A 14016-nucleotide genomic window follows, 5' to 3' on the forward strand; every position below is an offset into this window, starting at 1 on the left:
ATTCCATCTTAAGTATTAAAGGGACCATGTTAAATGTTAAAGTGATCATATAGATAGGATTAAGTGTTAAAGGGATCCTATAAATAAGATCAAGTGTTTCATAATAATAATAGAATTAGAAAGGAGAGAATATTCCAACACGTGAAGTAGTCCACATAGCCAATTCATAGAATGACAATCACTTTAAATAGCACTCTGACCTCAGAATCAGCTGTTAAGTCATGAGAGCATTTCAGGAATGGAAAGCCAAGACACTGTGACAAAAAAAATGTACTACATGAAGGATTTCTGTCAGAGAGACCCCAGTGGAAAGAAGTGGCCATCAGAGAAGGATGTTTTTTTCTTTGAAGGGAGGAGAGAACTTCCACTTTGCTTATGGCCCTGCCTAAATACTGACAGAGATTGTGGACTCAAAAAGCTTCCACAGCCTTGGAAGCTCATGACAAGAGCCTCGGGTGGTCACTGACATCATACATAAGAGTGTTAAGTGCTAAATTAACAACAGGAGTCACTGTGCACTTACTTCCCATGCAGGACTTCTGTCCTCAATGAGTTGTATTATGGGAATTAACTGTAAAACTTGTTCTCAAACAATTTGTGTGTGTGTGTTCAAATTGTTGAAATCTTGTTTAGTTGGTCTTCTGTGTATAAAGTTAATTGAAAATGAATCTTAATGGAGAATGGGAGAGGGAGGAGGAGATGAAGTAAGAGTGGGGGTAGGAGGGCAGGTATGGTGGGAAGAATCACTATATTCGTAAAGTTGTACTTATGAAGTTTGTACTCATTAAATAAAGGGTTTCTTTGAGAGGAAAAGATATAAAAAAAATTCCCAGACAGGTGACGCCCATGAAGACGCAGAGTGGAGCTGGCACTGTGGCATAGCAGATAAAGCCATCACCTATAGTGCTGGCATCTCATATGGGCACCGGTTCAAGTCCCAGCTGCTCCACTTCCAATTCAGCTCTCTACTATGGCCTGGGAAAGCAGCAGAAGATGATCCAAATCCTTGGGACCCTGCACCGTGTGGGAGACCCCAAAGAAGCTCCTGCATCCTGGCTTTGGATCGGCTCATCTCTGGCTATGGTAGCCTTTTGGGGAATGAACCAGTGGATGGAGGACCTCTCTTTCTCTCTGCCTCTCCTTCTCTCTGTGTGTAACTAACTTTCAAATACATAAATAAATCTTTTAAAAATAAATACAAATTAAAATTTTAAAAAGACTACATATCATTACTAAGTGAGATTTATTCTATGAATGTAGAATGTTTCAATATATGGAAATAAGTCAATGTAATACATTATACTAATAGGATAATAGACAAAAAACACACAATCATCTCAATAGCTGCAGAAAAAGCCTGTCACAAATTCCAATACATTTTCATGTTATAAACACTGAAACATGATCAGAGGGACACTTCTTCAACCTGATAAAGAGAATCTGCAAAATATCTGTAGTCTACATACTTAATTGTGAAAACTCCTACAGGGTGTAGGGACAAAGCTAGGATGCCTCTTCTCACCACTTCTATTCAATGTTGTCTTGGACTTTCCATCAGGGAAATTAGGCAAGAAAAATAAAGAAAATCATCCATATTTAAAGGAAAAAGTAAAATTATTTCTATTTGCAAATCACATAGTGTTGTATGTAGAAAACCCCACTATACACACACATAATTAGATACAATAAACATGATGAATATTCAAAAATCTATAAAAGAGCAATGGACAATCAGATAATGAAATTAAAAGGATAAATCCACCTACAGCCCATAAAAAATAATAAAATATTTAGGAAGAAATCTAACAAAAGTATAAGATATTAAACTAAAAACTATGAAGCAGTCTTGAAATAAATTAAATAAGACCTAACTAAATATAAAGATAGTCCCTGTTCATGAATTGGGAGACAATTTTAGAACAGGAATATTCCCTGAATTAATCAAGATTCTCTGCAATCTTTAACACAATCACAGCTAGCTCTTACACAGAATCTGAACAATCAGTCCTAAAATTTACATAGAAATGCAGGCAATGAGAACAGATAGATAACCTGGAGAAGGAAGAATAAAGTCGGTTTACTCATGCTTCTCAAATCAAACTTCTTCCAAAACCACATAGCCAGAACTACGTGAGAATGACTCAAGGGCAAGTACACAGATCCACTAAAGCATTTATGGCCACTGATTCTTGACGAGCTGCTGAAGGGACGCAATGTGGGAAAAATCATTTTCTCTACAACTGCACAGACACATACAAAAGGATAAAATTAGATGTACAGCATTCTATGTAAAATGTTAAAATATATCAAAAGCTTAAATGTGTTGGCTAAAAAGACAGTCATAGAAGAAATCAGGGATGTAAATTTTTATTCTCACAGAACAGGCAACAGTTTCTTAGATGTGATACTTTACAATGAACAACAAGATAGATTTGGTTGTGTCAAACTAAAAGCATTTGTGTTTCAAAGGGTACTACCCGGAAAGTGAAAAGGTAACCAGCAGAATGGGAGAAAATACTTGCAAAACAAGTAACTGATAAAAGTTGGTAGCCAAAAGTTGGGAAAAAAATCTTTATGACCTAGTAATAAAAAAGTCACTCAGTTTTGAAAATTGGTTGGATATATATTATCCAAAGATTTACCAACAGCCAAAATGTACATAAAATAATGCTTACCTTCATTAGTTATCAGAGAAATCGAATTCCAACACCAAGGGAGATACCATTTCACACACATTAGGATGACTGCATTAACAAGGATAGACTATAAAAAATGCTTCTGTTGACGTGGAGAAATCGGAACCTTTATCACCACTGACAAGAGCGAAAATGGAATGGTACAGCAACTACGGATAACACTTGGGCAGTTACTCAGCAATCAAATGTGGAGTTAATGTAATATCAGCAACTCCACTGTTAGGTGCCACGTCTGAAAGAGCGGACAACACCTCCTCACAAAAACTTGTGTACAACTTTCCTTGGCAGTGTCCCCCACCACAGTAAAAAGTGAATCGTTCTGAAAGATCATCAGCTGATTAATTAGTTATCCAAGTGCACAACGGGATGTGATTGAGTCGTGCAGAGGAAGAAGTGCTGGTGTGCGCTATAACATCGAGCTCAGCGGAAGAGGCGGACACCAAAGACCGCGTGTTTTACTAGTCCATTTACAGGACATGTCCAGAGTAGGCAAGTTCACAGAGAAAGCAGAGTGGCAGCTGTGAGTGACGCAGGGGAGAAGGGTGGGGAGAGACGAGGAGTGATGCTGTGTTCTGGAACTGGGTCACGGTGAGGGCTGCACGAACTTGGGAATACACTGAAATTCTCCAAAGTGTAAACACATTCAGATGTCAGTTGATCAGGATACTAAAATGTTATTAATAACTACATTTTATGGGTTTACAAAGTTAAGTAGAGTAAGGGAATACATATCTCAAAAAGCCAAAAGTTGAGACGCTGCCTGGGATGGCAGCAGGTGATGGATCAAGTGCTTGGGTCCCTGACGCCCATGTGGGAACCCTAGTTTGGGTGCCAGGCACCCGGCTGCAGCCTGGCACAACCCTACCTGTTATAGGCATTTGGGGAGTGAAGCATAAGATGGAAGATCTCTTTCCATGTATCTCTGTCTACCTGTATCTCTGCTTTTCAAGCAAAAGTAAAAATAAATTAATGAATAAAAGCTGTAGTCAAACCTCTAAAGATGAAAATGATAATGAACGAGATGAAAAGCAGAGTGGAGGAAGATTAAAGGCAGACCCCACACAGGAAAAGGAAACAGGAGTGGACCCAAAGGCATCCACTTAGTGGAATATTATCCAACAAGAAAGAAGGAACAAACTGTTGACACAGACTGCAACCTGACTGAATCTCCAAATGCCTGGTATATAGTCAAAACAAGTGCAGTGCATTGATTGCAATTACATAAAATGTAAAAGGACACAGGGACAGACCACTAACACAGAAAGCAGATGAGGTTAACTGTGGTGTGGGCAGGAAGGGTTATGGTTACAAAATAGCACAAGGACATTTGCAGGGAGAATGGAGATGCTCTTCATTTGGGATAGGACAATGGTTTTTCAGACAAATACATGCACAACGTACTAAGCAGTACACTTTAGATATATGCAGTTTATTCTATGTCAAGTGTACCTCAATAAAGCTGTTTTTAAATCGTGGGCAACCACACAAGGCCTGTTTCCCACACTTTTCCAGTGGTTGGTTTCACAGTTGGCTCCAACTGACCCTTGGGACTTGCACTAGAGTTTAGAAGACCTGCGGTTGTTCCTCTGTTAGCACCATCCAACTCTCAGCGGCTTCATTCCTCGGTGACAAGCCTACCCAGCATCTGTCCCAGGCTTGGATTTTATGCACAGTGTCAACCGGCTCAAATGTCTGACCAAGTGTCTCACATAGGAGTGAACACCCCCACCTTCGTCTCTTTGCCTTACCTGTGAGGAGTCACCTGTTACCACGACATACTTGCAGAGAGGGTTCTTGCACTTCTGGACAGACAGAGGTCTCGTCGCAGGGTCACAGAGACTGTCGCTCACTGGGACGCCCTGCACATCAGCGCATTTCACCACCCGATAGGTCTCTTTCTTCTTGCATGATGGTGAACACTGGAAATGCAGGACAAAGTGAACAATGCATTCCGACATGCAGTGTCTGAAGGCTTAGGGTCAGTACTCACACGCAGCCACTCTTCTGCCGTCCACCGGTACTGCGCGCAATCCTGACGCCAACACTGCCTGTGAGAATAGGGCCGGCTGGACGGGTCACACCTCTCCGCAGGCACCGGGCCCTCACCTCGCAGCCTGCAGAACACATCCCTTCGCTGGACTCCAGAGCCACAGGTCGCAGAGCACTGCAAAGGAGCCCACAGGAGTTCAGCACCAAACCACACCAAAACGGCAAAGCATAGCCCTTCGTGTTTTCTTACTTCTGGCATTATTGTATCATGCATTAGTTGGAAAGAAGTGCGGTAAGCAGTTCTACCATTGTCATATCTGGATCTTCCACTGAAGATATATAAATAGATCTTCTTTATTTGGCGTAAGTTATCTCAAGACTTATAGAAACTATGACCTTGTTATACAAGACTTCACCCCGATCCATCGCTCTCTTCTGACTTAAACATAGTTAATGTCTACAAAAACTGCCACAAATGAATCAAACTACACTGCTTCATTGCCTTAAAATTTGATTTAAATGTGTACACCATTTACATTATCTTCCTCAAACATGTCCCAGATTCTGTTGCATCCATCTTCCTACTTGCAAGACCTCCCATGCTGGGCACCTGTTAGCGTTCTGAGTGTTGGCTGATTCGTTGGCCCATCACTATCTTTCAGTGGATAGGAGTTTAAGATTATTGTGTAGACTGTAAACTTTGACTTGACTTGAATTCTCCAGGCCTATTTTTCTTATCTATATGACGAACATTGTGGATGGTCTATCAAGCTTCCCAGGACACTTCCCACACATTCACTGCTGACAACAGCTCTAGACAGGAAGCACCATGGCTGGGGACCCCGAGAGTCCAGGAGGTTCACTCACTGCCCGAGGTGATGCCTTCAGGTAGTGCTTGTCTATGTGTGTGTGTGTGTGTGTGTGTGTGTGTGTGTGTGTATTTAATTTATTTGAAAGGCAGAGTTACAGAGAGAGAGAGAGGGGTCCTCCCTCCGCTGGTTCACTCTTGAAGCGACTACAAAGGCCAGGACTTCTTCCAGGTCTTCTGCATGAGCCATCCCCATCCTTCATTTGGCCATCATCTGCTGCTTTCCCAAGTGCATTAGCAGAGAGCTGGATCAGAAGTAGAGCAGCTTGGACTTGAACTGGTGCCCGTATGGGATGCCAGCACTGCAGGCAGAGGCTTAATCTTCTACATAACACCAGCACCCAGAGTGCTTGTCTTAATCCATTCAGGTCACTGTAGCACAAAAGCATGATCCCGCTGATTCATAAACTACAGAGAGTCATTCCCCAAGGTCAAGGTTGTGGAGCTGGGAGCTCCAAGATGAAGGCACAGGCAGACTTGGTGTGTTGGAGGGCCCACTCTCTGGGTACTGGAAGGCACCTTCTTGCTGTGTCCTCGCAGGTAAAAGGGACAAGGCGGCTCTCCCGGCTCTTTGTTAAGGACACTCATCCCAACCATGAGGGCTCCAGGTTCATGAGATAATCACCTCCCAAAGCCTCAGCTCCTAATGCCATCCTGTCAAAGTTAGAATTTCCACATATGTATTTCAGGGCAACAAAAAATCTTCCACTATGGAATTCTGCCCCTGCTCCCCTCCACAATCCCTAACCTCCTCATAGGACAAATATATTTACTCCATCCCATTTGCCACTCATTCCAGCATCAACTCAAAAGTCTAAAGTCCAGAATTTCATCTAAATAGCAATTAAGTCAGATGTCAGATGTGGTTAAGATTCTAGGTACAATCAGCCTAAGGCCAATTTCCTCCAGCTGTGAACTTGTCCAATTTATTTGCTTGCAGACAATGGAGGAGCAGGTATGGGGTAGACATTCCCATCGTGAAAGGAAGAAATCACAGTGAAAAGGGAGAAATCACGGTGACAAGGGTGGGGGGGACAGGTCTCTAGGAAGGCCAAAACCCAACAGGGCAAACAAAATTAAATCTGGGACCAGCGCCATGGCGCAGGTTAATCTTCCACCTGCAGCGCCGGTATCCCATATGGGTGCCGGGTTCTAGTCCTAGTTGCTCCTCTTCCAATCCAGCTCTCTGCTGTGACCAGGGAGGGCAGTGGAAGATGGCTCAAGTGCTTGGAGACCAGGAAGAAACACCTTGCTCCTGGCTCTGGATCGGTGCAGCTCTGGTCATTGCAGCCACCTGGAGAGTGAACTAACGGAAGGAAGACCTTTCTCTCTGTCTCTCCCTCTCACTGTCTGTAACTCTCTCTCTCAAATAAATAAATAGAATCTTTAAAATAAAATTAAATCTTAAGCCTTGGAGATACTTTTGACTCAACTCTCACCTAAGGGACATAGTTGGGTGGTGACAGGGCCCCCCAAGCTCCAGACAGCCCTGCCGCCCAGGCCCAGGGCAGGCTCATCCTGTAGCATCTTGATGGTGGCCACATCATTAGGGCTCCTGAGCTGTGTGTGCCAGCACCATGTGGATGCTACCAAAGTCAGCACTCAGGAGTGGCAGCCTCTGCAGTCCACACCACCACCCCTGGGCCCACTGAAGCCACACCTGGGTTAGCAGAGGAGCACCACCCTAGAGCAGAGAGGGTAGACCCATAAGAGGAGGTGGCAGCAGGCAGCTGGGGCCTTTTCCCGCACTTGGTCCTTGCAGTTCTGGGCCTGTGAGGCGAGCTCTGATGATCTCTGAAACAGTGTAGGGGTCTTTTTTCCATTGTCCTGGGCAACAGGTCATGGCTTGTGGATTTAGATGGCTGTCTAATCCCTCCTCCGCCTTGATGAACAGGCCACAGATTTGACTGCAGCGGCTGATCCAACTCGATCTTACCGAATTTAGCCACACACTTTAGGTTCTCTCTGAGTGAGCCTTCTCCCTTTTTCAAATATGGATAGCATGAGCATATTCTAAGTTTTTAAATTCTAATTCCCCTTTGACTAACAATTCTACCGTTAAGTCATTTCTTTGTTTTCATATTCTATCATAAACAGTCAAGTTAAGCCAAGCTGCAACTCACGGCTTTGCTTGGAGATCTTCTCAGCCAAACGTCCAAAGTCATGACTCACAAGCTCTACACCCAGCACAATACTGGGACACGAGCAGAGAGTGGTCAGAGCCTCTGCCACTGGAACAGTGGTGGCCTTTCCTCCACGGCCCAGCGAACTGTCGGTGACTTCTCTGAATGCACTTTGCTGTCCTCAGATCTACGACCTGCTTGCTGTTACTCAAGCACTCACCAAGCTCCAGGCTCTTCCCTTCTAGCTGGGCTTCCGCCATGATCACCCTTCACCATCCACACAGAGCAACGGAGGCTTTTCCCAGCACTCACCTGAGAACCTACTGAGCCTCCACCCAGTACCCAGGCTGCATATTGCTTTCCCATCTTGGGTATTGGTTAAGGCAGGGTCCCACCGCAGGACCAGTTATCTGTCTTGGCTCATTACCTTTGGCTTAACCTGTGCAGCTAACAAACAACAGATACGTGTTTCAGTCCCAAATCCAGGCACCAGTGGAACCAGTGTCGGTGAGGACCTGCTTCCTGGTCACAGACGACTGCCTTCTCTCGGCATTCTCCCAAGGAGGAAGGGACAAGATCACTCTCTGGAGTCTCTTATAAGGGCACTGGTTGCAGTCACGAGGGCTCAACCTCATGGCCTAATCACCTCCCAGTACCCCTACTTCCCAGTCATCGCCATGAGGTTAGGATTTCAACCCAGGAGTTTCAGGGGGACAAATCGTCAAGTCAGAGCCGCGATGAAGGCTGAGAAGTAACCGGGTTCTGAGTCCAAACTGAGCTCTCACTGCGCTGTCTCCTGAGGGTGGCGTGGACTCGGCAAACTCTCACCTCTGCGGTGTCAGGTGTTCCACAAGTAAGCAGCAAAACTGTAACACAGAGCTTGACCACAACCCGGGGCCGACACCTGCCAACAGCAATGAAGCGCAGAGCTTGTCTAGGGATGATGAGTCATCTGTGAGTTTGGCTCACTACATTCCTTGCTATTCCAGAAGGGGCTGGAGGTAATTCAGTAATTCAGTAACTGAGTAATACCATTTTTGGACCCATCAGAATTCCCAACAGTGATATGATTTGGGCGAAATACTAGGTTCACCTTCAAGTTCTCTGTGTCAACATGAACCCCAGGGTAATGAACTTCCTTTATTATTACTATTTATTTTTCATTTTATTTGAATGACAGACAAAGAGAGACATAGACAGATAGACAGAGATCTTCCACCTGCTGGTTCACTCCCCAGAGACCTGCAAAAGTTACGGCTGGACCAGGCTGGAGTTATGATCCAGGAAATCAGTTAGAGTTCCTCACATGGGTGGCAGGGACCCAAGTACTTGAGTCATCACCTATTGCCTCCCAGGGTGTGCATTATCAGGTAGCTGGATTGGAAGCATCGTAGCCAGGAGTCAAACCAGGCACCCTGACATGGGATGTGAAAATCCCAAGCAATGACAACCACTGTGCAAAACCCACCACCTGAATCTCCTTTAAAAAAGAAAACAAAACAACAAAATGAAGAGTTACTACCTGAATCTCCTTTAAAAAAGTTATTTTATCTATTTCAAAGACACAGTTACAGAGACAGAGAGTGAGATTTTCTATCTGCTGGTTCACTCCCCAAATGGCCACAAAGGCCAGGCTGGGCCAGGCTGAAGCCAGAAGGCCAGAGCTGCTTTCCCAGGCACATTAGCAGGGAGTTGGATTGGAAGTATAGCAGCTGGGACTGGAACCAGTGCCCATATCAGATGCCAGCATCGCAGGTGGCGGCCTAACCCTTATGCCACAACACCAGCCCCTGAATCTCCTTTTTTTTTTTAAACAACAATAAATATGTTTCTGTAAAATATAGTTTTCTCATAAAAGGAAACAATTTTTATCACACAAACACTAAGAACTTAGCTTACGCAGGAGTCTCAAATTCCTCTTATCAACCAGAGCAGAATTTTTACTCCTAAGTCACTGACAGTTGACGTTTTCTACCTTGTGGGTGGAAGCAGCGGCCAGCATTTCACAGAGGATTTCTCTCCTCCTTACGAGGGGTGTGCACCCATCTCCATCGCTCACACTGACCCCAAGCCACTCCTCAGCAGCTGGACTGGGCCAGCCTGCTGGGGGCCCTCACAAAGCGCACAGCTCTAGGGAAGGAGACCACAGCGACGCAGTGCGGACTCCACGCGGAACACGGCTTCCGCCAGGGGCTGAGCTCGTCTCAACCTCTTGTGAAAACGGTCACTCTACAGAGTAAGCTCCTGGACTCTGCAGAAATAGCTGCAGAATATAAACATTCTGCCTCTAAACCTCAAAATAATTTTTTTGGCAAAACTGATTTACAAACATTAAACCATCAAATTTTTAAAAAATATTTATTTATTTTACTTGAAAGTCAGAGCTACACAGAGAGGAGAGGCAGAGAGGCAGAGAGGCAGAGAGGCAGAGAGGCAGAGAGAGAGAGAGAGAGAGAGAGAGGTCTTCCATCCACTGGTTCACTCCCCAGATGGCTGCAATAGGCAGAGCTGCGGCGATCCGAAGCCAGGAGCCAGGAGCTTCCTCTGGGTCTCCCACATGGGTGCAGGTACCCAAGGACTTGGGCCATCCTCCACTGCTTTCCCAGGCCATAGCAGAGAGCAGAACAGGAAGTGGAGCAGCCAGGCCACAAACCAGTGCCCACATAGGATGCTCCCACATGGGTGCAGGGGCCCAAGGACTTGAGCCATCTTCTACTGCTTTCCCAGGCCACAGCAGAGAGCTGGACAGGAAGTGGAGCAGCTGGGCCTTGAACCAGCACCCATATGGGATGCCGGCACTTCAGGCCAGGGCGTTAACCCGCTGCGCCACAGCGCTAGCCCCTAAATCATCAAATTCTATCAAACATCATTTCCTACAAGTCAGTAAGGCACACTGATTGGTCCTTCGCTCAGATCACGTCTTTAGAGAAAATATCCGCTGAGGCTATGAGGAGCTGCTACACCCTTGGTGTGGCCCCAGTCCCTAACGGGAGAAAGTCAGTATGGACCACCGCGTGGAGGACAAAGTAACTCCTGCTTCTTGGTGTCTTCAAGACAAGGCCTTGGATCTGAGGAAGAACTGGTTACTTAAATCAAACATCCCTTAGACTCATGTCATCATAATGTCATCGGCAAATCCGACAGAAAGTTGTCAGAGTTTCTCCCTGATCGCGCCAGCCCCCGGGGCTGCACACTGAGCTGAGCCACTGTGGCCTCTGTGGCTGAAATCCCTTCCAGTTCCAGGTGTTTTCCGCTTCTTCAACTGTTTTCTCTCGAAGCACCAGCTGCCTCCCCTCCTCTGTTCACCCTCCGAATGCCGGCATACACCAGGGTTTGTGTGTGTCTGCCTTCTCTTTACACCCTCTGAGCTCTCCCCGAGCAATTTCTACACTTGAACAACACCAGATTCTCACCGGTGGGAAAAGAGGGAAGTTCAGTCAGTCCCAGCCAGAAGACACTCCCCACCCCAAGACTCAGAGCCCCTGTGGGAGAGACACTGTGTGTTTTGGCTGGGGGCGTTTGGGACTTAAAAAGATTAAGATTTACTCTATATTTAATCATAAAAATACACCTGCAGGAGTCATCTTCAAAAAGGTCATGGAAAATGACCTTTAAGAAACAATGCATGATTTCAAAACTTTTTTATATCAAAATAAATGGATAGTTTAATGTCATTTTCCGTGAACTTTTGAATTACTCTCGAATGTGCTGGAAATTTTGAAAATATAGAACTATGTATTTTTGAAATACATGTATTTTGGAAATACAGAAAGTTTGGAATCTCAGAAACATAAAATCACTTGGACATCTGGCATCGAGCATATCATTGCAATTTTTAAAATTCAAGTTAGAGACCTTGGGAGGGGGCACTGGGCACTCGATCTGTGGGATCTGGGAGTGTTGTCCTAGCTCTGATCTTAAAATATGAAAAATAAAATGTCTCAGAGAAGGGGCCCAAGCCAGTGGCCAATTTCACCTGGTGCTAGGTCGAACAGGGTTGAAGGAGATTCTCCAGAACTCTTTCCAAGCTGTCCAGCAAGTGTGCCTGCCTCAAGGGAGCTGAGTTCAGAGCCGTCCCTCTTCTTGAGCACAGCCTGCCCTGGGACAGCACCTCCCCACCAAGAAGGGACCTGAGACAGCCCGGAGCTGGCGTCACAGGAGCCTTAGAAAGGTGGGCTTCCAAGCGAAGCTGAATCCCAGGCAGATAAGAGAAAAAGGCCTCTCCCGCCTCCAGGAAATTGGAGGGTGGGGAGTAGGGTTTTTTTCTTTTTGAATGACTCAAGGATTTAATTCGCCTTTAAAGAGCTACATCTGGGTACAGAAGACAAATGGCCTTGGACAGCAGTCTTAGTTCCTGTCTAGCAGCCTTCATTAAGGTGACTGCTAAATGCTTTCATTAAAAAGGGAAAAAAAAAAGGCCCACTACCGAAGGAAGGGTGTCCTGCAGAATTCAAAGGAGCACGCCTGGGGTCCCCGTACGGAAGGATTCTCCTCACTGGAGGCCCCAGGTAAACAGCAATCGCGTGAAAAGCTGTCACAGCGAGTGGTGCCGCTAAGCCAACACTGTAAAGCAGCACCCCCTGAGGGTCCAGTAACGACCTCGGAAACTGCACTCTGCGGCCTCCTGACCATCTGCAGTGCAGCGACAGCCTGCGATTGTTCCCTCACATGGGCGCTTTTCACAGAACGCACCCCAAGCCAACGCAGCACAAGTGGGCATTTGTTTCTGCCCGGGACTTGCTGTCTGTGTGGGTGAATGACGCAAGCTTCTATGACAAGGAGAGGCAGTAGAGGGCGGAAAGTGGACTCCGGACAAAGGCGTCCGTGTCTTTCATCGCCTTGAATACTCACATCGGCCTCTGGGAGCCCCCAGCAGCACGTGCTGTGGGTGGATCTTGCATAATTTCACGTCCATGATGAGCCACGGCCGTCTGCTAGCACTGATGACAGGTTCGCTGGTGTGGGGCTGGACGTCAGGGGTGAGATTCCCCCTCCTGAATACAGCCAGGAGCTGCAGCCGCCGAGTCCTCAGTGGCCACGGGTGAAGCGGTGGCCCCGGGGACTCGGGAGCTTCCTGCTGCACACGGGGTGGATCAGCGACCTCAGGCCTTTCCAGGGTTTCACGCTCTTGGAGAAGCTACATTGCGCTACTCTGCCACACCTTGGACTAGCGAAAACAGTGCCCCACAGCAAGCAAAGCCGCAGCAGAACCAGTTTAACAGCTTGAAAGATACTGAGTCCTGCAACTGCCTCATGCTCTTCCAAGTCCTACGAAGTGCGTGCTTTGTCAAAAAGACACCCAGGGTCTCCTAGAGAGGCCTGAACTCCTATATTAAAGTCCTTAATGTAGGCGTCCTGGTCTGTCCCGCAGGTTTAACCACCGATCACAAGAATTCGCTGAATCCAGGTAGCATATGACTGGCCCTACAAGGCTCAAGCCTTCATCTGTTTTTCCAACAGATAAAACTTGGATGGCCAGCATTGTCCAGGGGCGTTTTGCTCAGGAAAATTCCAGGTCTGGGGCAGAATCTAACTACCACCTGCCTGTAATCCCTCAGACCAACTGAAGCCCACCCAGCCATCATCAAAACTCACTGACCAATCAAAGGAAGGCCACGAGCACCACTGACCAGCCAGGAACTTGGACAGGAGCTGGTCATGCAGCTCTCAGGCCCAATTTCAATCTGTAAGAATCTTCAGCTCTAACCCCATGGGGATGCCAGGAACCAAGCGATGGCTGCCTGGCTCCTTGCTCTGTGCTTTGCACACACCTACTTCCTTCCACCACTCTGATGTCAGTGATTGGCTTTCTGTGCATCAGGCAAGTGGACCTAGGTTTTGGGATTCTATAGCAATGCCTCCAACTAGTCTGGAGGAAAAGAGGGTGGCCTGAGATGACTCTGAAACAGTTGGGATGGGTGAGGGCTTAGACCTACCCCTTAGAGACAATACCGAGTGGTGGAAGACATTGAGTTCTTTTAGGGCTTGCACTCTATGCCAAGAAATAGTGGCCATGCCATACACAGGGAGGCCATTGTAGGCCCGGGGACAGACCATGATGAACTCTTGAACTATATTGTGTGGCTGCAATGGAGATTCAAGAGCTACTTACAAGATCATTGTTGTGGCACAGTGGCTGCCTACAATGCTGGCATCCTATATGGGTGCTGGTTCAAGTCCCGGCTCCTCCACTTCCTGTTCAGCTCCCTGCTAAGACCTGAATGAAGGTCCAGGCTGCTGGCTTCAGCCTGGCCCAGCCCCAGATGCTGGGGCCACTTGGGAAATGAGTGAACAGATGAAAGATCTCTGTCTCTCTCCCTTTCTCTGTGACTCTGCATTT

General features: G+C 46.5%; 1 protein-coding gene across 4 annotated transcripts in view; it reads right to left on the reverse strand.

Moving 5' to 3' along the window:
* ADAMTS20 (ADAM metallopeptidase with thrombospondin type 1 motif 20) overlaps positions 1-14016 on the reverse strand; it is a 174154-nt gene that overhangs the window by 35379 nt on the left and 124759 nt on the right. For 3 of the 4 annotated variants that reach the window (XM_051850406.2, XM_051850402.2, XM_051850405.2), the window contains exons 29-30: positions 4687-4860; positions 4445-4615 (exon numbers count right to left, since the gene is read on the reverse strand). In XM_051850406.2, the coding sequence (XP_051706366.1) occupies positions 4445-4615; positions 4687-4860 (345 nt within the window). The remainder of the gene's footprint in view (positions 1-4444; positions 4616-4686; positions 4861-14016) is intronic. The other variant, XM_051850403.2, reaches the window with a different exon arrangement.

Source organism: Oryctolagus cuniculus, chromosome 9, assembly GCF_964237555.1.
Source record: "Oryctolagus cuniculus chromosome 9, mOryCun1.1, whole genome shotgun sequence".
NCBI classification, from domain to species: Eukaryota; Metazoa; Chordata; class Mammalia; order Lagomorpha; family Leporidae; genus Oryctolagus; species Oryctolagus cuniculus.